The sequence below is a fragment of the Archocentrus centrarchus genome, chromosome 8 (assembly GCF_007364275.1).
Source record: "Archocentrus centrarchus isolate MPI-CPG fArcCen1 chromosome 8, fArcCen1, whole genome shotgun sequence".
NCBI classification, from domain to species: domain Eukaryota; kingdom Metazoa; phylum Chordata; class Actinopteri; order Cichliformes; family Cichlidae; genus Archocentrus; species Archocentrus centrarchus.
Genome location: NC_044353.1, coordinates 21,285,008 through 21,307,334, shown reverse-complemented (window position 1 = coordinate 21,307,334; position 22,327 = coordinate 21,285,008). Strand labels below are relative to the sequence as shown.

Genomic DNA, 22,327 nt, shown 5'->3' with positions numbered 1-22,327 from the left:
CTTGGTAAGCTGCAGTGTTTTTGTGCATGCTAAACTTTCATTATAAATATGCACATATATACATTCTGAACCTGATGTGCTGAATGCTGCAGTTTAAAGTGGTTCTGCCTGGTAGGCTGCTGTCATCATAGGCATATATATACGTAGGCGCCGCATTGAGCACTGACTCGTACGTCAACGTCGCCGCCATATTGGAGGAGGCAAAAGCGGCCAACATAACATGAGAGAGATGCTGCAAACAAAGTGAGATATAAGCTAATTCATAATTATTATCCGGCCAAGCATTACTTGTTGAAGTTTCAGAAAGATATTTGTGTGAACTATTCTTTGTGTGAAACTGAATCTGAAACTGTGAAACACCTGTTCTGGCAGTGTCACTTTACTGCCACCTTCTGGTCAGATGTAATCCGTTTCATTAAGATGAAGATAGACTCAGAATTTTCTTTAAGTTGGAACAATGTATTGTTTGGCTTCCACAATGTCAAAAGTAAAAAACAAAAAGAATTGTACATCATAAATCTGATAATAATTACAGGGAAATATCATATACATAAAGCAAAATTTGGTCACTCAAAGCCCTCTCTCTTAGCATTTCAGAAGGAAACTGAACAATACATAAATTGTATGAAATACTGATGAGCAGCAGGACTGAGGCAGTGAAGGGACACTTAATAAAAGATTTATGGGGAGAAACAAACACCTGCGCTCAAGGATTATGCATGTGTGTGTGAAGCCAGCGTTTTCTCCGTGATGCTGTGTACATAATGACACGTCCTGCACTTAAAACATGCTGAAAATAAAAGAAACAGCTTGAACGTGGCGCTTCCAGATGATCAAAGTGACGATTTAAAGTGCACCTCTGAACGTAACCTGCTGGTTATGTGTTCAGTATAAGTTACCACGGTGATTTAGCCAGGTTAACTGTGACTTTGAACTCGACATAGCTCGCAGAGCCATTAATCTCGATTCGTACAGGCCTCAGCTCAGTGGCGGCTCCAGAAATATTTTTCTGCAGGTGCTAAGGGGGGGGCTAAGCATTTTACTGAGGGTGCTATGAACAGTGGCGGTCCTAGCCTGTTTGGCGCCCTGAGCGAGCACCCCTGTTGAATCAGGGAATCGAATACTAAACTGCAGGAGTGTTGGTACTGTTAACTAAAACTAATGCATTCAAATACACTAATTTTAACACAGATCCTACAATTTATTATGTAGTGTGTTTTCTGTGGTGTTTTAAGCTCAATGCTACATATTGTTGAGGTTTTAGCATAGAATAAATTATATATCTTATATTTTAGACACGTTGTGGTGTTAGGCTTTTATAGCACTCAGTGAGAGCTGTTCACTGTTTTCCTTTTTGATGTCTTTTTCATAAAAACAATGGTGATTTGATCTTACCCTCAAAAGCAGCAGTATATTAAATGTGGTCTTTAATTACAGGCTGTCAAGTGACAGTTTGATGTAAACACACTGTGTCGATGAAAGGACCAGATTTAAATAGATCACTAAATATCCAGATTTACTGATTACTGTGAATACTGTGAATGCTGCAAAGCATTCACAGTATTGTTCTTGTACTCCATTTAAGCTTTAAAATGAAGCCAAGCCTTTCAGCTATTCAGCTATTACTTGGTGTTTCAAAATCTTTTACAGTTTAAGCACAGTGAGCGTTTTAAGTTTAAGGTGTTCATTCAGCCGTTTCAGAGTTTATAATGTCTCTAAACCCTGTCAAATGTACACTTTTTAAACTGTAGGCGTTCAAACAGAGGGAGTACCTTCCAACTCCTTCATTAACCTCCATAGTAATTTCAGAGAGGGGATTTTCTCCAAAGCAGAAATGAGCACCTTTTTTAAACTGCTCCCACAGCCACACTTTTGAGCCCAGGAAAATAAAAATTACACCACTGTTTAGAGCAGGTCCTTGTGACGCTCACAGTTCAAAAATGACTTTGATAGGAGCTATGGTTTTTGACTTAGAAGCAGTTATTTGACAGGTGCGCTGAGGCAAATTTGACAGAGTGCACGCATCTCAGCAGGTAAACAGTGCACCTGGCAGGTGTTTTCAATTGGCGCATTTACAAGCATTCAGCTTGGCAGAGCTCTCCAATATGTATGCTTGCAAACCTCACAGTTTGTGTGACACTACTGTTGGCTCAGTGGTAGAAAAGGGGACCATCAATGCACAAGAAGCAGACAGAGCAGGTTCAAGTCCCCCTTTACTCCAAACTTTAAAAATTTTCCATTGAGCATTCATTCACCAGCTTAAACTCTTTCAGCCAGATTTAAGCTCTTTGGAGCATTTCTTGGCATTTCAGCTAGAGGTACCATTTAGGCTTTAAAATAAAGCCAAGCCTTTCAGCTATTCAGCTGTTCAGCAGTTCAGCTATTCAGCTATCCAGCTGTTCAGAAGTTCAGCTATTCAGCAGTTCAGCTGTCCAGCAGTCCAGCTGTTCAGCTGTGCTTTGAAATAGAACAACTTCAGCATACATTCAGCTAGAGACACCATTTAAGCTTTAAAATAAAGCCAAGCCTTTCAGCTATCCAGCTGTTCAGCAGTTCAGCTATTCAGCAATTCAGCAGTTCAGCTGTTGAAGCTCATTCAGCAAATAAAGTTTCAGCTCTTTGAAGCATTTCTTAGCATTTCAGCTGCAATCTTTCAGCTTGCAGCATTCACAGTGCATTTTCTTCAGGAAATGCTTTTTCTAGTTGTGATTTTTAGTTTATATGGAAATAAAAAGCATGGATGACCTCATGTAACATGATTCTGTGATTCATTGGTCAGAATCAGACCTGATGAAAATGTGCATTTCTCAAGTCAGACTGCACAGACATACTTACACTCAAATCAGAGATGGTTGTGTCTATGGCAAATTAACAATGCAACAACTATTGATGAATAATTGAGTTGATTGTGTGACTGTTATAGCTCTGTTCTATATCAGAATAAATGGTGATGAAGGCTCAAACAGGCCCTGCACAGACCAGATCAACAGAGATCAGGAGAGCAAGGAGTCCTTAACCTTTGAAGTCACTCGGTCTGTACAAGTATGCACCTGTGTATCTACAATAACTCGTGCTTAGTCGCTCACGTTACACAATTAGCTCAAAAACATGAAGCATGCTTGGCAGGGAGGCCTCACACATCAGCATGCCCAACCCTAACCCTAACCCCTGTGATGGAAAATTTTACTTTAACCACTTACATGTTGTTCAACCATGGAGTGTGTGACCATGAAGTGACCTGTAGGCTGTAGAAACTGTCCAGATGACCATTCCCTTATCTGTAACCTACACACACCCTTCCTCTCTCAGGACCCTCTGTGTTAATGGAGTCACATTCGTTAGTTTTATTGTCCTTCTGGTTAGTCTCTCTTTATGCAGGAATATGTAACTGGGAGAGGATCTCCTCTTCTTTATTGGTTGGGTTAAGGAGGGGGAGAACAGGGGGGTGTAAAAGGGTATAAGTACATTGTGTTTCTGTGCAAGATTCAGAACTCATATACATTCCTTTGTGTGTGTATGACTTCTCCTCGTATGAGTAATAAACCATGTAAAGGAATCTTGTCTCTCTCATTTGATAAATAAATTTCCATAACACCCTAATGCTAATATTGTGTCCACCTAGCAGTGGTTACTAATCACAGCCACTTAAGTATTATTGTGATCATAGTAGTAGTCTCACAGTAGGGATGGGACGCTCGAAACAGACGCTTCGACACTGTGTCGAGCTTCCGAAGCGCAGATGTTTCGAAACACTGCTCCGAAACCTCGTTCAAAACACCCATGTCATGTGATCGTGGCAAAGTGAGGCCAGAAAGCATAAAAGTCAACCCAAACACACTGAAACTTCGAGGGTTTTTTGTGAGAGGCGAGAGGTTTTGAGAGAGGAGGAAGAATTTGATATAGTGACATTGCAATTGATAACGTGATTTAGTGAGTGATAGATTAGTCAAGTTAGAATATTTTTTCAAAGGTTACTTAAAAGCAGACAGGTAGGATTACATTAAATTAATTCAGGTTAAAATATAGTTAGTGATAGTAGCAGCGAGATAAAGATAGGTAAGAGATAGTACAGCAATTTCAGGTGTAGTCACATAGACTAGATAGATTAAGATGGAACATCCCTGTAAGAGATCCGATCTGTAGTGTGGGAGCATTTCCATTTGGAAACACCAAATTAAGTCAGGTGTATGATTTTGTGCTAAGCAGCTGGCCTACTGCAATAATATATCTTCTATGATTTGGCATTTGAGGAGTGCCCATCCTGCCATTTTAGAGAGTTCAGAGGGAGGTAATGTTCTCTCTGTACATAGGCCTGCTCCTGGGCCATCTAATCAAGGTATGCATTGTTTGAAAGACTATTTGAAAGCCTTAATGCATTAAAACTCACTAAGAACAGTTTGAAATGGGACTCAGTAATGCCCAAACAATGATAAATCTCAGCCACATTACAGGACTCCATTATCAACACTGAAATAGCAAACAAATGCTGAAAAATGAGAATTGTATTGAATCATTATGTTTCCTGCCTGTCTTTATTTATGCAAAAACCACCAAAGGCACAATATATTTGTGTCTGTGTGTATTTGACATAATATTAACTTTAGTTCCCAAAGGCTTTTATTATTTTCAGATGGAAATGTGACAGCACACTGAACAGAAACTCCCTATAACACAGCTTGGTTGTTTAGCGTATCTTGGCAATGCTGTTGTATGGCCAAGTAACAGCCTCATACCCAAAGCGGTTATTGAAGATACATGTACTTTTACTCTACATTTACTCTTTTGGGATTGATTTTATGTTCCCTTTTAAAAGGCAGGCAGAAAGAGTTGGATGAGGCTCTGGTGAACTTGGTGGTGAAGGATTTGCAGCCCTTCACTATTGTGGAGGATGAAGGTTTTAGGGCCTTTGTCCAAAAGCTTGACCCCAGCTACTACCTGCCATCAAGAAAAGCACTCAAAGAAATGGTGGAGGAGAAGTACAAGATCACCAAGGAGAAAGTGAAGGCAGACCTACAGAAGGCTGATTTTGTTAGTCTTACAGCTGACATGTGGTCTTCCATAAACATGGATGGATACCTTGGTGTGACTTGCCACTATAACACAAGTGACACAAAGATGGCAACAGTTCTGCTTGGGGTGACCAGGTTTCAGCAGTCCCACACAGCTGAGCACATAATGGAGGCAAAAAGTGTGCTCATGGCTGAGTGGGGAATAACATCAAAAGTTCAGTGCCTTGTCACTGATAACGCAGCAAACATGGCTTTAAGTGTTCAGTTACTGAACCTCCGCCATGTTCCCTGCTTTGTGCACACACTTAATCTTATTGCGAAGAAGGCTCTTGACCGCAACAAAGCCCGAAAAATAGTTGGATTGTTCAGATCCAGCACCAAGGCCAAAGACAAACTGGTGAACATGCAGGGCTTGATGGGCAAACCACCAGTAAAACTGATTCAAGAGGTGGAGACAAGATGGAACAGCACGTTTGACATGCTGCAACGGTTGTATGAGCAACGTGAGCCTGTGGGTGCTGCACTTTCCAATCTCAGCAGTGATATTGTTCCACTGACAAGTTACGAATATGGACTCGTTCAAAAATGCATGTACTCCTTCAACCATTTAAGCTTGCAACAAAAGAAATGTCAGAGGAGCAGAGAGTATCAGCATCAAAACTGATACCACTGTACAGAATGCTGCAGTACAAACTGTCAGCAACAATTAAACATGTAGGACTAGAGCCTGCTATACAACTAGGTAAGTTCTAGTAACAGGATAGCCTTGGAGTTGGTGCATAACCATCAAGATATGTCAGTTAATTTTATTTATACTTTATATTTTGTTCCTGTTCTACATTAGGCTCGCATTTGAAGGATGGCCTGCACATGAGATGTGGGACATACGAGTCATTCCGGGTGTTTTCCTTGGCCACATTGCTCAACCCAAGGTTTAAAAATCTACCTTTTGGGAATCCGATGAAAGCCCAGGAAGCAGAGAGGACCCTGACTCTGGAGTGTGCGTCACTGATGCACTCAGCCATCTTACCAGCAAATGATGGTAAGCAGTTTATTTTCATTTCACTGTATGAGGTGATATCAGAAATAATGCAAATTATGTGTTTGCTATGCCTATACTGTATAACTAACTGGCTGATCCTACCATTAAAACTGTTTTCATTTACTCAGAACCACAGCCATCAACATCTGCAGGCCCAGCACAAGCACCACCAGCAGCAGAAGAAGGCAGCTTCAACCAAGGCCGTAAAACCTTTGGCAGTTTGTGGGAACTTTTTGACAGCCGGGTTATGGAAACGCAGAGTACCCACAGTGCAACTGCTGATGCCACAGTAGAGGTCAAGAAATACCTAACAGATGCATTTCTTCCACGAACAGAGGATCCACTGATTTATTGGCAGGAACGACATGCTGTTTATCCTCACCTTTATTTATTGCCAAAAAAATATCTTTGCATCCCTGCCACAAGTGTGCCATGTGAACAGATTTTTTTTAATTAGCAAAAAAAGATGTCGGCTGAGCCCCAAAACAGCTGAGGAAATAATATTTTTGAATAAAAATCTTTACATATGACAGTTGTTTCTTGAGTTTCCCTTCCTTAATTTCCATAAGTAGATTTGTAGGTGACATTCAAATCCACCAGACCTGTGTTGTTGTCACAAGGAACAGCAGCCTTGTTGCAAAATATTTTATTTCATACATTTATTTGTTGTGCATTACACTGAATTAATAAGCAACTGAAACATATTGAAACACAGTTCTTTACAGTCACAGCTTGCGGTCTTTTTCTTGCTTTGTTGGATGGCAGTTTCTCCCAAAACATGTGTGGATCATAATTATTGATAGTGTAGAGTAATAAGTACCCTTGCTTACAATTGTTCAGCACTTGTGCGTTTCATTGTTTCAGAGAACATTATACAGATGCGGAATGAGCTAAAGTAGCCACTGGGTGTCACTATAGAGATGTGTTTCAGATTGTTTCGAAGCCTCGACACAATTCCAGCACAATCGCTTCAGACGGTTCAGTGTTTCAGAAAGCCTCGCTTTGCCCATCACTAGTGCATATTTATAATGAAAGTTTAGCATGCACAAAAACACTGCAGCAAAATTAGAATGCAAATTAGAATCCCAAATAGTAAATAGTTAAACAATATATATATATATATATATATATATATATTTTTTTTTTTTTCTTTTTTTTTTTTCATGCGGGAACAGAATTTCGCACAACACGTGGCTGTCTGACATGGATCAGGAGAGCAACACTGCAGAAACATCAGAGGTCAGAAAAGCCAGGCAGCAGTGTCGCAGTTCTTCATGCCACAGTCATCTCCGGACACTGATATGGCACAGGACATTATGTTATTATTGATTCAGTTTCTTATTGTGCTTTAGCAGACTATTATGGTTTGATTGATTGTGTAGGATGTTGAGATTGAATGATCATTAATTGAATATACAGTAGTATTAGTATACATATATATGGCCATTGAAAGAACAAATCATGCCAATAGATTAACAGTAAACCTCTGATTCTTGAGACTTTGGCAAAAATCATGTCCCACCAAATTGTCGTGACATGGTGACAGTTTTAACAAACATGTAAAAAGCAAACATATTTTTTATAAAAGTTACATACTGCAGCTTTAAGAGTTCTATTAAGTTCTCAACTTATTTAGTTCATTAGTGCACACTCTACACAAACAGATCAGTTTAGGCGCTAGTGCTACTGTCATGTGGTTGATCATACAGTATATCACTTACTAGTTTAATAGTGCAATAACTTGTGCAGAAGTTGTGTTTCGTTGCACTTTGTTATATATTTTCATGTAATGTAGCCTTATTTAACAGCACTTTTTATGCAACAATCTTTCACAATAAAGTCTTCATTGCTAAAAAAGTATTTCAATTTAATGTATGACTAATTGCTTTCTTGATCACCCCTTTACAAAAAAAGCCGGGGGGGGGGGTCCTACCCTACCTGAAATGCATTATCACATAGTTACCAGTTAACAATATAAACCTTAGGGTACTTTCGCACCCACCAACAACAATCCCTATCCTAATAAGGACATAAGTTTGAACACAAAAGGCGCTGCTTAGTTCGCTGGGTAGAGCAGGTGACCCATAAGGCTAACGCAGAGGATCAGGTTCAAAACTGCTATCCTTTTATCCTAAAGGCTAAAAAGCCCCCAGATATATTAAAATAAGTTTGAACACAAAGCAAAGTTGAAAACCAGCCCAAAGAGATTCTACTGTAGAAACATTTACATGTAAAAATGGAGGCTGCAATGCAGAGATTTTGCTTTAATTTTAAAAGCATCCATACGTTGTTTATCTAGCTTCGTAACATAATGCTGTAGTTTTGCATCGTGACCACTGGAGGGCCAACCATGATTTTAAATGAGCGTTATTCTTCCAGCTGTCTTCAACGCAGATGCAATACAGAGACTGACACAAAATAATATTAAAGATTAGATATATTTACTATTATTCTTTTTTATTCATTTACTCATACCTGTCAAGTTTTGGTTACAGGCTACAGGATAGTTTTTAAAATCTGACTCTGTCCACCATAGATTGATTTTGAATGAAAGGAGGGTTGTAAAAGCAGCATGATGGTTCTGTGGGCCCTCCCACAGTACAAACATGCACCTTAATTGACGCTGAATTGTTCATATAATTTGTCTCTTATTTGACAATAAAATTAATCAGAAAATTAAATAATTGCATGTTTGTTTCTTTCTCCAGAATGTTTGACTTGTTGACTTGTAGTAAATCTAATCAGTCACAATATGGAGCCAAACACTGTGACCCACAGAAGCTGAAACACGCCTGTCACTGGTTTTGTTGTTGTAGGTTAGATGTAATAATAAATGCAATACTACCTATTTGACTTAAAGTAACACTAAATCCTGTAATGGACAAGTTTTGGCTCAGAGTGAAAATATCCAGATGCTCCAACTCAGTAGTTTTGATTTTAGCCTAAATGATGAAGGTGTGTTTAGTCCATTAGCAGGTTTTCACTGTTTTCAGAGTCAGCACAGAACGCATTAAATCTGATTCTTTCTTTTCTTTTATTGCAGGTTTGTTTCTGTTTCTTAATAGTATGATTTTTTTTTCATTTCATCCTAATAAGGACATAAGTTTGAACACAAAAGGCGCTGCTTAGTTCGCTGGGTAGAGCAGGTGACCCATAAGGCTAACGCAGAGGATCAGGTTCAAAACTGCTATCCTTTTATCCTAAAGGCTAAAAAGCCCCCAGATATATTAAAATAAGTTTGAACACAAAGCAAAGTTGAAAACCAGCCCAAAGAGATTCTACTGTAGAAACATTTACATGTAAAAATGGAGGCTGCAATGCAGAGATTTTGCTTTAATTTTAAAAGCATCCATACGTTGTTTATCTAGCTTCGTAACATAATGCTGTAGTTTTGCATCGTGACCACTGGAGGGCCAACCATGATTTTAAATGAGCGTTATTCTTCCAGCTGTCTTCAACGCAGATGCAATACAGAGACTGACACAAAATAATATTAAAGATTAGATATATTTACTATTATTATTTTTTATTCATTTACTCATACCTGTCAAGTTTTGTATTTAGAAATACGGGAAAATTTCCGCTGCTGAAAATAGAGGTCACTATATGACGTCATCACCTAATATGCATAATTGTTCATTTGGATGTACTGTAGTTGCAATCGAGACTGCAGATAAGAGGAAAAACATCTTTGGAGAGACAAAAAGTGAAGAAAAAAAACACCATAAATATGTTTAGAACTACAAATGAACTTTATGAAATAATTTAATAACTTTAATGCTTTGCCTAGACCCGCATTACATAGATCAGTTTTGTCCCGTATTGTTTAATGTTAGAATATCAAATTTAACGAAAACACTGTGGGGTGAGACTGCAGTTATATTCAACTCTCCTTCTTTATCTGGGACACTGTTGCCAACTTGTCTCAGAAAACTCGCTGTCGCCTGTCTCAAAAGACCGAAGCGAGGACCGGGGATGGGAGCGGAGGGAGCGGGTGGGCAGGCGCGGTGTTTAAGTGAGGTCCGGGGGTTGGAGGGTGGAGACAAATTGAGGTCTGGGCGATGTCAAAGCGTACGAAGGGACACAGTAAGAAGGCTTTATGTACACAGAACACCGTCACAGAGGAGGGTTTCGCTGTCGCTATATCGCTTTATGGAGCAAAAACAAAAAAACGCTAAGTTGGCAACACTGTGCCCTAGCGCGGCTTTCTTCACGCTGCTACACTAAACCGGAAACACGTCACTGCACTCTGTGAAAAGGGCGCACTGAGGTCCAGTTGTTTTTATGGGGTTGTTCCGGCTGTGATTATGACAATTCGGTTTGGAGCGGCACAGAAATGCTTTAAGAAAACTGAAAATACGGGAAAATAAAAATAGGGAATGACGCAGGGACAGAGGGGTAAAATAATTTCCCGGCCAAAACGGGAGACTTGACAGGTGTGTTTACTATGTGCATGTGTGCGCTGCACTTCGTCGGGTCATGAAGCTTTATACCAAACAAGGCACAGCTGTGTCGAAATGTGAAGCACTGACAGGAAGTATGCATGTCTTTAAATAGTCAAGAATGACTAACCTAACTCTAACCTCCTCTTCTTTGTTCTTTATTCGTATTCAAACAAATAATAATACAAAAAAAGAAGCAAAAAAAAAAAAATAAAGTGAGGAAGCTGTTGATGCATCAGTAGCTGTGATGAAGGTTGTGGACAGGATGTCACATGCAAAGCAACACAGTGAATTTATCAAACAAGTGAGTTGGCACTGCGGGGAAACACATTAGTGGTACTCATTCACAGGCAGTTTATTTTCAGACACACGCTGCAGCACTGCTCCACTGCACAGTTGATGAAGAGCAACCAGACTGGACCTTGTGATCATTAAACACCATGGCACACAATGTCAGCATTTGTGAAACCGATGTCGACTATGAGTAAGTTTATTTTGTATTTATTTCTAATTATAGTTCTCTGTGAAGCAATTAACGTGTGATTTTGTCAGAGAACAAAAACACAACAAAGCTTGCTTGTTTCATCCGTGACTAAACCAGAGCCTGTTGTGTTATTAGCACACATTATTTTCTGTAGTACAATTTACAAATGTCCTCTAAAAGACTTACATGTGGACAACTGATACAAACCCTGAGGAGCAGAACTTTTTCTATCCAGATTTACTTAATAATCAAAGAGAGAGTTTTCTTGCATTTAGTTTCTCACTGACTGAAAGTGTTTGAAATAAACTGGATGAGCGATTGTGGATGAAACAATCGGGAGAGAGAACATTTTAAGTGTTTTTTTTGGGTTTTTTTTTTCTTCTTATGCTGACTTTCCCATGATTCTGGAAAATAGAGCAGTCAGCCACTCGCTGATGTTCAGTCTTTGGTTATACCTTCCATATGCAAGGCAGGCCAAAACAGCCTGTTGAGAGAAATTCAAATTAGTAAATGGACTGTTTACACAACAAATTCTAAACCAAGCGTGACTTGTGCGTCAGACTGACCCAGGTGATGATTGAGAAGAAGGAGAAGGCGATGGCAACTCGGGCAGCATCAACCATGACATTTTTAGAATTAGTTCTTGCCCACTGGTTTGCCAAGACACAGAAGCAGATGAACCACAGAAATGTCCCCGCCGCTGTCAGGTATTCAAAGCAGAGAAACACATTTAATAAAAAAAAGATAAGAGTTAATGACAGCATTAACTTAAAATTGGCTGCACTTCCTTCTTTTGCATGCAGTTCCTTTAACAGTTAAAGGTGACTTACTGGAGGAGGCCAGGTCTCCTATAACAACGCGTTTTTTCGCTTCGGCACTACAGAACTTTGAAGCGATGATGTCCAGTACGGGAATCACAACACAAGCCACGAAGGCCAGGACTCCAATTCCCACCGCGTAGCCGCAGGCGCATTCATTGTTGTTAAACATGCAGGTCGCGTTTTCTTTACTCATGGGGTTATAGTAGCCTTGGTCTGAGATTGTTCCAAATACCACAATGGCAAATACCTGCGAAGTAGACACACTCAGGGTTAAGTCCATGGGGAGGTGGTGAAAACCACAGGGTTTAAGCAAGATATGTGAATATATGTGTAGAGAGCTACAACAATGTGTAATTTCCACAATTTTTACATTTTAAGAAGCAAGTAATCAAATGATGGAAACCATCTTAAGCTGCAGCACCAAACTTTTGTAACTAGTGGCCGCTTTGGCTTTTTCAGAACCTGGTTACATGTCGCAAGAAAAAGCCGATCAGACAGTTCTGCAGGCAGGGCTGTGATCTAGATCTCAGACTGGTGATCGCAGACAGAGAGAGCTGGTTTTATCAGAGCCAAATAAGTGTATTTTTAAATCAGTTTATCAGAGATATGTAAATAAACTGAAACAGTGATAGGCCTACTGATAATTAGGGAAAAAAAGCTAAGTAGTAGCCCTTTTTGAAAAAAATCTGAATGTTGTTGACAGCTTTCTTGTTTTGTGTCAGTGTTGATTTAATTGAAGTGTTTGTGGGTGGGTGTGTGTGTGTGTGTGTGTGTGTGTGTGTGTGTGTGTGTGTGTGTGTGTGTGTGTGTGTAAAGCATTGTGCATGTAGATTTTTTACTATTGCACGATTAAGGTTGCATTGCTCAGCAGAAAGTACTGGAAATTTTAAAAGTCATCTTCTGTGACTTTAAAATGCCCATTCAAACCAGAGGAGCAAAGAAAACTTTCAAAATCACCCGTCATCACATGGCAGTGTGGTGAGACACAGTGAGCATGTTTACTATTAACTACTATAGCTACTATCAGCTGGTGCCTAATGTGGCTGGCTAACTCTGATCCTTATGGAATACCACTCACCCAGCTCAGGAAGCGCAAAACAGTCTGTTTTATAAATCTCCATAAATCAAAAGATTCACCATCCAAACTGACTTGAGCGTCACCGTTTTCCATTTTTTTCCTCCACAAAAATGCGTGTCAGAAAATTTAAAGATGAAAAAAAGTCTTCCTGTCACAGCCGGGAAACTTTCGCTTTGTTGAAAATTCTTCCTGAAAACTTGAAAACTGCCCCGCAGTATGTGGCTCCATGGAAACTGGTCTTACAGCATGCTATGCCTAGGTGAGTTCATAAGGCAACACGGCACATCTGACAGCACTAACAAAATCCTTCCTTTGTGAAAAAACCAAAACAGGTTAAACTGGTTTGCAATGCATCTGCCAAGTGGATGAAAAGTTGTAAAAATTATGAACATGACACACACAGAGACATACAAAGATTCTTTAGACCTTCCTAGTACTGTGCAAAAGTCTGGAGACACCCCACAGTTCTTCATATTTTGGTCCTGTGTCAGGTCTTTGCTGGATTTTTTTTTCCTATTTCTTAAACAGCACGACTTTCAGATCGCTGCTCATCTGCTGTGGATAGTTTTTTAGGGTTCCCACTTCTTCTTTTGTCCTCAAGTTGTCCAGTTTCCTCAAATTATTTAAGGACAAACTACACACTGTGATAAGATATGCCAAGTTTTCAGCTAATAGCACCTTGTTGGTGCAAAAATACTATTTTATGCCTGTAAAACTGTCTGGCATCTTTTAGATTCAGCTAAAAAAAAAATGGTTAGTTGTCTGTTATGTGTAGGTGCAATACTGATTCATCCCTTGAGTTAAGGGCCTTTTTTAAAAATCCTTGAATGATTTATAGGGCACTGTTAAATGGCTTAACAAATGGGGAAAAAACAATTCCTCTGAAAATGATCAGATATGAGCACTGGACTGAAAATGAGAGAAAAAAATGCAGCCAATCTCCAAAGAAAAACTTTGAAAGCTTTTCAGAGAGCCTTGAGAACTATACAGCACCCCTTGTGCTATATGAAGCCCTCTTCATGTTTTACCAAAGCTTTTAGGACTTCATCATTGTCATGATTCGGAGGTGCCGGCCGTGTGGCGTGGAAAGAGGTGAGGACCCAAAAGCAGGACACAGGAGATAGTGTTAGATGGTGAACCAAAATGAGCCTTTATTATGGCAACAGAGAAAGGGAATGGCAAAATAAACTGGAGCAGCAAAACAAACAAAGAGACCTACACTGGAAAATAAGGAGGTCTGGAGAACACAGGGAACCACAGGACAACAAGACTCTGACATCTGACCAGGGCAAAACTCAGACAATAAATACACAGAGGAAACGAGGGGTGCGTGGAAACAGCTGGGGTAACAGGTGAACAGAATAACACTAACGAGACTCAGGGAGGTAAAGCAAAACACAAGCACACAGGATAAGGAACTGTCAAAATAAGACAGGAAGTAACCCACTATGGTACACACAGACTTGACACATAAGGAGACTGGCACACAGAGGGAATCTAAACATGACTAAACAGAATCCAACAACTCCTAAGCTGACACCGGACAGGGAACAACTGAACAGGGAAGACACAGACACCTGAGACACACACAGTAAAGACAACCACCAGCACACAAGAACACGGGGAGACAGATACACAGAGGAGCACAGACACAGGAGCATAAAGACACAGGAAGATGGCAACCCAGGAAAATCAGAATAACCTATAATTAACAAAAACCAAAACAATACAAAACTACAACAACTGAAGAACTAAACTGTAAGAAAAATTAAGAACACTAAGAATAACTAAGAGAACTCAAAATGCAGGGCCACTGGCCCAGGATCATGACAATCATTCTCTTTACTTCCTTGCAGGAATCTTGGAGAAGGGGAACCGGCTGAGGGTTTCTCCTTCCACCTCATCAATGAGCCAGCAACCAGCACCCAAGAGTGCCCCGAAACCGTGGAGATGGAAGACTTTAGAGAATGCACAGGTACAAGCACTTAGTGTTTTCTATTTATACCCTATTATGGGTTTTAAATCTGTAGATTAGAAAACCGAGGAAAAAAAGAGAAGCCTATGATTAAGGCTGCAGAATTCTGTTTCTCATAGATATACAGGCAAACAGAAGCAGCTACACGAGTGACGAGTCACTTGACAGGCAACAGATCAGCTCTCTGCAGAGACACTGCTGGTCAGCTGCAACAGTAAAAGTGCTCGCCTCCATGCCCAGTCGCACTGCAGGTGAGGAAAAATCTCTTTGTAGTGTCTAAATGTTTGCTAGATTTCATTAACTACAATATTTGTTTAAAATTAAATTCCTCATCCACGCAGGGTTAAATAATCCTGCGTCCATTTCCTGCCGAGCCCGACATCAGGCCTCATCCCGTGAATCTCATCACCGCTCCACACCAATCCAAGATGCCTCAGCTCTGGCAGACATGGAGGAAATCAATACTGAAGGTGAGACTGCTAAGCTGCCATCTGCTCCAACTATTTGACAGGTGTTAAAGTGTTTTTGTTCTACCTCTAACCCTTTTGCTGAAAATAATACAGATCAGCTGGTGTCCAGCCTCCGAGGCCTCTCGCTGACTGAAGGCACGCGCAAGCTGCGGGCCATGCCGCTTAGCCTGGCGGATAAGATGGAAATCAGGTATGTGTGACCAGAGGAGTAAAGGAATAGAAATTATGATCAATACTGAAATTTTAGGTCACCTTTAAACATCTCAAAATCTATTTGGATGCACTCTCACCGTCTTTGGCAATAACTCCTTCCCCTATCTTTTACCAGGAAAGCTGCTTTCAGAGTAGTAACTGAAAGCTCACTCAGCAGATCTATACCATGCTACACTTATCTAAGCGTGTACATTTCACGGGTGAGTGCAAACAGTGTCCTGCAATGATATGATTTTGTCGTCTGTGTAGTCGACGCACTCATGTTTCTTTCCCCTCAGACTTGGCGCCACTGCCTCTTTAGCTGCCTGCCTGTCTTCAGTTCGCTCAAATTGTGGCATTCAGCCATGAAGACACTGAGCGCACGTTATGGAACCGGTGTGCTCTCTTACTTCCTTTTTCTGAGAACCCTCCTGTTCTTTAACCTCCTCCTTTTTGTCATCACGGGCTTGTTTCTAATCATGCCACAAGCCATCAACCCTCCAACTCCTCCTGCTGACTCTTCTGACTTCAGTGGCTTGGAGCTTCTCACGGGGAAGGTGAGATGGCTGCACATCAGATCCCAGCTCTATTTACATGCTCTTGAACCAGACCACTCTTTATTCGTTTCTTTTGCAGGGTTACTTTTCTCAGAGTTTGATGTTTTACGGCTATTACTCCAACATCACCACCAGAATTCATTCTACTGTGCCGTACAGCATACCAGTAGCCTATTTGTTGGCCATTGCCTTTGCCTTCTTCATTATCTGCATCATCCTCGTGTACAGGTTGAACATGAAATCAATTACTAATGCTTTAATTCTATATGAGTCTTTTTTTTCTTTTGGTGCATCTTTTATGGTTATATTGTATTTTATTTGCAGGTTGTCCAAATCCTTTGGGAGAAATTTTCAAGCCCTCCAGTCTAACAGGAATCTGGCTCTAAAGGTTTTTTCCTGCTGGGACTTTAAAGTCACCAAGAAGACATCTGTCAGACTTCAGTCTGAGAAAATCAGCACTCAGCTCAAAGTATGAAATGATTTGAATATTCACTGATGTGTGAAACTCTTTTCTTTTTTTTTTTTGGTTTGCTTCTTATTTTGTTAAAATAAACATTTTAAACTGGGAAGGCACGCTTTTTCAAAAAGTTTTCTCAACACTGAATGTTTTTTTTTTTTTTTAATCATTCTTAGCAGCAAGTATTGCAAAGTTATGCCACAGTCTTTGTCAGTGAGACACTAACATCACACTGGTGTTTGTGGTGATTATTTTCGCACAGGAACCTGATCACATGTCCACATGCTATATTTCTCCAGGGGCCATGTCCTTATTTGAAAGAGAAAAAAAAAGAAAAAGAGTTAAATATCTGTTTTAAAAGCACCGTGTATGATTGCAGATCAGTCAGTTTCATCATATAAAAGGCTCAGCCTAAGAAAGAGTGCTTTCCCAACAGGAGCAGCTGTCTGAGATGATCAGGGGAGAGGACAGAAGGACCTGCATGCAACAACTCTGTTGCCTCATGGTCCATCTGTTGGCATGGGCCGCGTGTTTGGTTAGCATCGCCCTGGGCACCATAGGAGTGCACTACCTGCCAGAGGTCAGAAAAAAACTAAAGCAACTGCCATGCACCAGCTGCTGGGCAACAGGACATCATGCACACTCCATCAGCACTTTAAGTGTCTACATATTTATCACAAAAACGACTGATTAACCCCCCCACCCCCAATCACTGTGGTTAGTTACTTCTCTTTTTTCTTTCCTGCTAGACTCTTGATATCTTTTTTCCATCTGCTGAGCAAAAAACAAACATGATAGGCGAGATACTTGTACTTCACAACTTTGTCATGGTACGAGAAATAATAAACTCTGGGCTTATTTATCATCTCGAGACTCCCTGAAAATTAAAGCCTACCCATAAACACAAAGCTCAATATTATCCTGAATACCTGTATTTACAGTGCTGTGAAAATCCACTATGGATTCCTCTTTCCCTCCTGCCTGGCAGCTCCATCTTCAACATCCTTTGTCCAGTATATCCACCATCCCTCCTCTGCATGTGTCCAAACCACCTCAGCCTTGCCTCTCTACCTTTGCTTCCAAACTGCTCAACCTGAGCTGTCCCTCTGATGTACTCATTTCTAATCTTGTGTTTCTCACTGTGATTTAGGGCATTCTCAAACTCCACAAGAAGAATCTGTCTGAAGAGACTGAGCTGCTGCTCTTGTCTGCCGTGGTTTCCGGCATTAACTTGTTGCTCCCTGGCTTCTTCAACTTATGTGTTTGGGCAGAGAAATATGAGTCACCTGCTGCGCGTGTTTATGTCTCCATCTTCAGGTGAGGGGAAAAAGGAAAACATGCTAAATAAATTATATCACAAGAGTCTTCAGATGATTCATATAGGACTGCATTAAACAGAGCAGGTTCATTTAACCTGTAGGGCAACATGATGTCAAGTTGTAATTTACTGATACAAGCACAGATAGCGACAATGTTCAGTGAACACTGATTTTTTTTTTTTTTTTTAATTCTTATTATTTTTGGAAGTTTTGACTCAATTTAATAATAAAGTGTTTCATCATTTCTTTTATCAGGAACCTGTTGTTAAAGGTCAGTGTCATTGCAGTTCTGTGCTACCGCTGGCTGGAGAGAATTCCCCCCAAATCAAAAAGTGGTGAGCTGAAGGTTAGAAACATCCTCATACTCGAACCTCTCACAGCTATAATTGTGACCCAGCACTCACTTGCTGTATGCAATAATCTTCATCCCTTAGTAAAAGTGTTTTGGACACAAATAATTAGCTCTTTTGATATTGTAGCTATACTTGTTTTGGATTTTGAAAGAAGCTTGTGTGTGTGTGTGTGTGTGCTGTCTTCAGTGTTGGGAGAATTTCGTAGGCCAAGAACTGTATCGGCTCCTTGTGATGGACTTTATCTTTACGGTGCTTTACACTTTTTTGGGAGAGTTCCTATGGAGGTAAGTTGGTATTTCATTTACAGCCAAATTCAGGTGATTGGTTTTTGTTCTGTTGTATACTGTGTGACTGTGACCCCCCCCCCCCCCCCCCCCCCCCCCCCTTCCAGGATCTTTTCCAAGAAAATGCTGAAAAAGAACAGGAAGCCAGTGTTTGACATTGCTCGTGGTGTGCTGGAGCTCACATATGGGCAAACTCTTACATGGTGATTATTCATGAATACCACAGCTTTAAAAACTAGCAGGTATTTAATATTAAAATGTAACTCAGTTATTTGTTCCGTCTGTTCTTCTAGGATTGGGGTGCTGTTTGCTCCACTGCTTCCTGCAGTCCAACTCATAAAACTATTTGTGTTGTTTTACCTGAAGAAGGTTGGTGTAGTGAATACAGAGTGACTGTCATGCAGTAAATCAAGTTACAAACGTGACTCTTTTGCTTTCTTTTCCAGAGAAGTCTCATTCTCAACTGTCAGGCCTCCAAAAAGCCCTGGAGGGCGACTCAAATGACAACTCTGTTCACCTGTCTGTTGTGGTTCCCCTCATTTCTTGGTGCAGTTGGCTCTGTCATTTATACAGTTTGGATGTAAGTACAACAAACTTCTTGGAATGCACACGTACATTTTTGTGATTACACATCCTCAAACACAAAGCTTGCTGAAAACAAACCTTGTGTACAACAACAATCTGTAAGCACAAATTACTACTACTACTACAGCAAGTCCTACTGTGTTCACTCAATATCAATGCCCTTAAGATAACTGGCTGGGAATCTTAGTTTCTCGAGAAAGATCAAAACCAACAATTTTAACTTTTAAAATTTACAATTTGTGCATCCAAACCCATATACACTCACTGGCCACCTCATTAGGGACACATTGCTAGAAGCAGCTGGAAGAAGCCATCAGAAGATGGGTACATTGTGGTCATAAAGGGATGGATATGGTCAGCAATAATACTCAGGTTGGCTGTGCTATTTAAATCATGCTCAATTGGTACTAAGGGGCCCAAAATGTGCCGAGAATATTCCCCACACCATTACACCCCCAGCAGAAGCCTGAACTGCTGACACAAGGTGGGATGGATGATCTATGCTTTCATGATTTGTATTACACCCAACTGGGTATTTACGCCCAGTTTATCAATCTTCTGTTGTCCAATTCCATTGACCCTGTGTGAACTGTGGCCTCAGTTTCCTGATTTTTCTCTTTTTCTGACCACTCTCTGTGAATCCTAGACATGATTGTATGGGAAAATCCCACTAGATCTGCAGTTTCTGAAACACTCAGACCAGGCCGTCTGCCAGCAACAACCAAGCCGCTTAAATCATCTTTCTTCCCCACTGTGATGCTCAGTTTGAAATTTAGCAGGTTGTCTTTACCTTGTCTACATGCCTAAATGCACTGAGTTGCTGCCATGTGATTGGCTTATAAGATATTTGTGTTAATGAGCACCTGAACAGGTGTAACTAATGAAGGTGCTGGTGAGTATGTATAGCATTCCTCTGCACTGTAGGGGGTCCAAAAACTATTTAGATCACATAACTGACCCACAGTGAGTGCACCGTGTGACATATTTGTTCATTACAATTGGCAGAGCCACTGCAGTTTGTTTTAACAGAAATCTACACATGCTGCTGCGGTGAAAAGCACCCATCAGCAAACACAGCATCTATTCCTGTTAGGGAATGCCAGGTTGTGGAAATTTCTCCAGCTTTCTAAAAGTGTAAGAATTACATTTCTTTTTTTAACAGTGGGTCACAGCATCCCTTTAAATTACATCTGCCTGTCATGCACAGAATCAAACCCTCGGAAGTGTGCGGCCCCTTCAGGAATCTCACCACAATGTTTGAGGCAGGGCAGATGTGGACCAGGTACCTGGAGGACGCTCATCCAATCCTGAAAGGGCTCAGCCGGGTCTACGACTGTGTCATAGAGAATCCAGTGTTGCTATTCCTCGTCAGTGGAGTGATGCTGTGAGCAATGATGATTACGCTTCTGTCTCTGCTGTGTATTTCATATTTAATCTATATTGCTTAACATGCACAGTAAAGTCAGTATAACTTTGTTGGTAGTAATTTATGGCAGTAAATTTTATGACTTCCTATAACTTGTTTACGGTATCCTTTTAAAATTTGAACTGACCCACTGCTACCTTTGTTTTGTTGCCAGGATGGTGATATACTTTCAGGCTCAAGTTGTTGATGGCCAGAGGAAAATCATCAGCCGGTTAGAAAAGCAAATTGAAAATGTATGCATGATCCAAGAAAAACTGTGTCTTTGTTAGTTTTTCACACCTAGAGTTGATTCACTCTAAGTAGTGCTAACACATGCACCGTATGCACCAAATGACAGCTGAAAACTCAATTTTTTCTCATTATTTTTGGTCCTTGTTTATTTTTCTGATGTGTATATGGAGGTGTGTATGCAGGAGTGACCGTAAGACCATATGTTTGATCATGTGTTTGTATGTTAGGACATAGCCAAACTGTGAAGCACTGTGTAACTGTGTTATTATAACTGTGTTATTATGATATTCCACCCTGTGACTGGTGGGACAAAGAGACATGAAAATGGAATTATGGACGGATTTATGATGACTTGTTTGTAAATGTTAGTCCTGATTTCAATGCATTGTCTTTCATTTTAATCTTGTTCACAGGAGGGTAAGGACAAAACGTTCCTCATAGCTAAACTGCAAGATTTATGAAACTGACTGGACTGTTTTCCCTCACAGGTGAGTGTTTTCAATCCTGTATATATTAATTGGTGTTGCATATTTTTAAAAATTTTTTTAAATCACTGCACAAATGTCTCTGCTTCTCAATGGCCTTTCATATTAAACGATGTCCTTTTTTTCTTCCCCAGTCTCTGGATGAAGAGCACAGAGAATATAGTACACTATAGCACACTAAACAGTAGTCTGGCTGAGTGAAAAGTATTTTGTTTTGAGATTACTTCATCAAAGCTGAGTCGATGATCCAGATCAACAGGAATAGAACACAAATATTTTTTATATAAATATATCCCATGTTGATCTTGTTGATAATGATTAATATATTTATAATATAATATTTATATTATAAATATATGATGTCAGAATGTAAAATGATCAATGAAAAATAAAATTTTGTATTTGTTTATTGCTTGTTTCTGTTCCTTGTGTTTCTTTTATCTGATTGGCTCAAAGGTGGCAAAGATTCCTTAACGTCATTCATCAGCACACTGTGTGAACACCAAATGGATTTCTTAAGAACACATTCCACATGACATCATTTAAATTGCCTGCAGAACATGCAGATGTGCAAAAGAAAAAGATAAATGTTGTATGTTGCTGAAGGAAATGTGAAACCCACTGAGGACACTTTTTGTTTTGTGATAGAAGTATAGATAAGGTCAGAGTTGAATTACGTGTTGTTGTTGTTGTTCCACTGAACAAAAAACTGGGTCAAATTATGCATGCGTAAAGAGTCGGTATGTGTTCATGTCAGGTCACCTTGGCCTTTACCTGACCTTTGTCATCCTTGAGTTCAGGTGAACATTTGTGCCAAATATCTAGAAGGATGGACGAGTATCGTAAGAACATAAAGGCTTGTTCCTGTGTACCGCCGTATATTGTCGCTTGTCAGCATACAATATGAAAATGAGCACACTGCCACATAAATAAGTGTTCAGCAATGCCAGCCATCCCTTGACACAGTTTCCCCCTAGCTGCTTAACAAGTTAGGTAACTCTGACCAGTAATTTAAAAATTCTTCTTAACTTCACTAAAATACAAAATGAAAGTAGGAGGAGACTTTGCTTCTTGTTACACAAAAGGATCCTTTTTCAACCCTCTGTGCTGCAGGTTA

At 40.1% G+C, this 22,327-nt stretch overlaps 2 protein-coding genes across 2 annotated transcripts; one reads left to right on the top strand and one right to left on the bottom strand.

Moving 5' to 3' along the window:
- Window positions 1-10,714: 10,714 nt before the first annotated feature.
- LOC115784765 (synaptogyrin-2-like) lies at window positions 10,715-13,084 on the bottom strand. The gene is made up of 4 exons (XM_030736107.1): window positions 12,877-13,084; window positions 11,808-12,045; window positions 11,544-11,677; window positions 10,715-11,461 (listed from the first exon to the last, which is right to left on the bottom strand). The coding sequence occupies exons 1-4, from the start codon at window positions 12,967-12,969 to the stop codon at window positions 11,360-11,362; spliced, it is 567 nt and encodes a 188-aa protein (XP_030591967.1). The 5' UTR covers window positions 12,970-13,084; the 3' UTR covers window positions 10,715-11,359.
- Window positions 10,748-21,484, top strand: tmc6a (transmembrane channel-like 6a). The gene is made up of 20 exons (XM_030736106.1): window positions 10,748-10,977; window positions 14,733-14,851; window positions 14,971-15,102; window positions 15,193-15,321; window positions 15,415-15,511; window positions 15,650-15,734; window positions 15,813-16,070; window positions 16,150-16,298; window positions 16,395-16,539; window positions 16,964-17,107; window positions 17,678-17,844; window positions 18,102-18,192; window positions 18,386-18,483; window positions 18,591-18,686; window positions 18,777-18,852; window positions 18,930-19,063; window positions 20,276-20,452; window positions 20,649-20,727; window positions 21,139-21,213; window positions 21,345-21,484. The coding sequence occupies exons 1-19, from the start codon at window positions 10,934-10,936 to the stop codon at window positions 21,184-21,186; spliced, it is 2,268 nt and encodes a 755-aa protein (XP_030591966.1). The 5' UTR covers window positions 10,748-10,933; the 3' UTR covers window positions 21,187-21,213; window positions 21,345-21,484.
- Window positions 21,485-22,327: the final 843 nt, after the last annotated feature.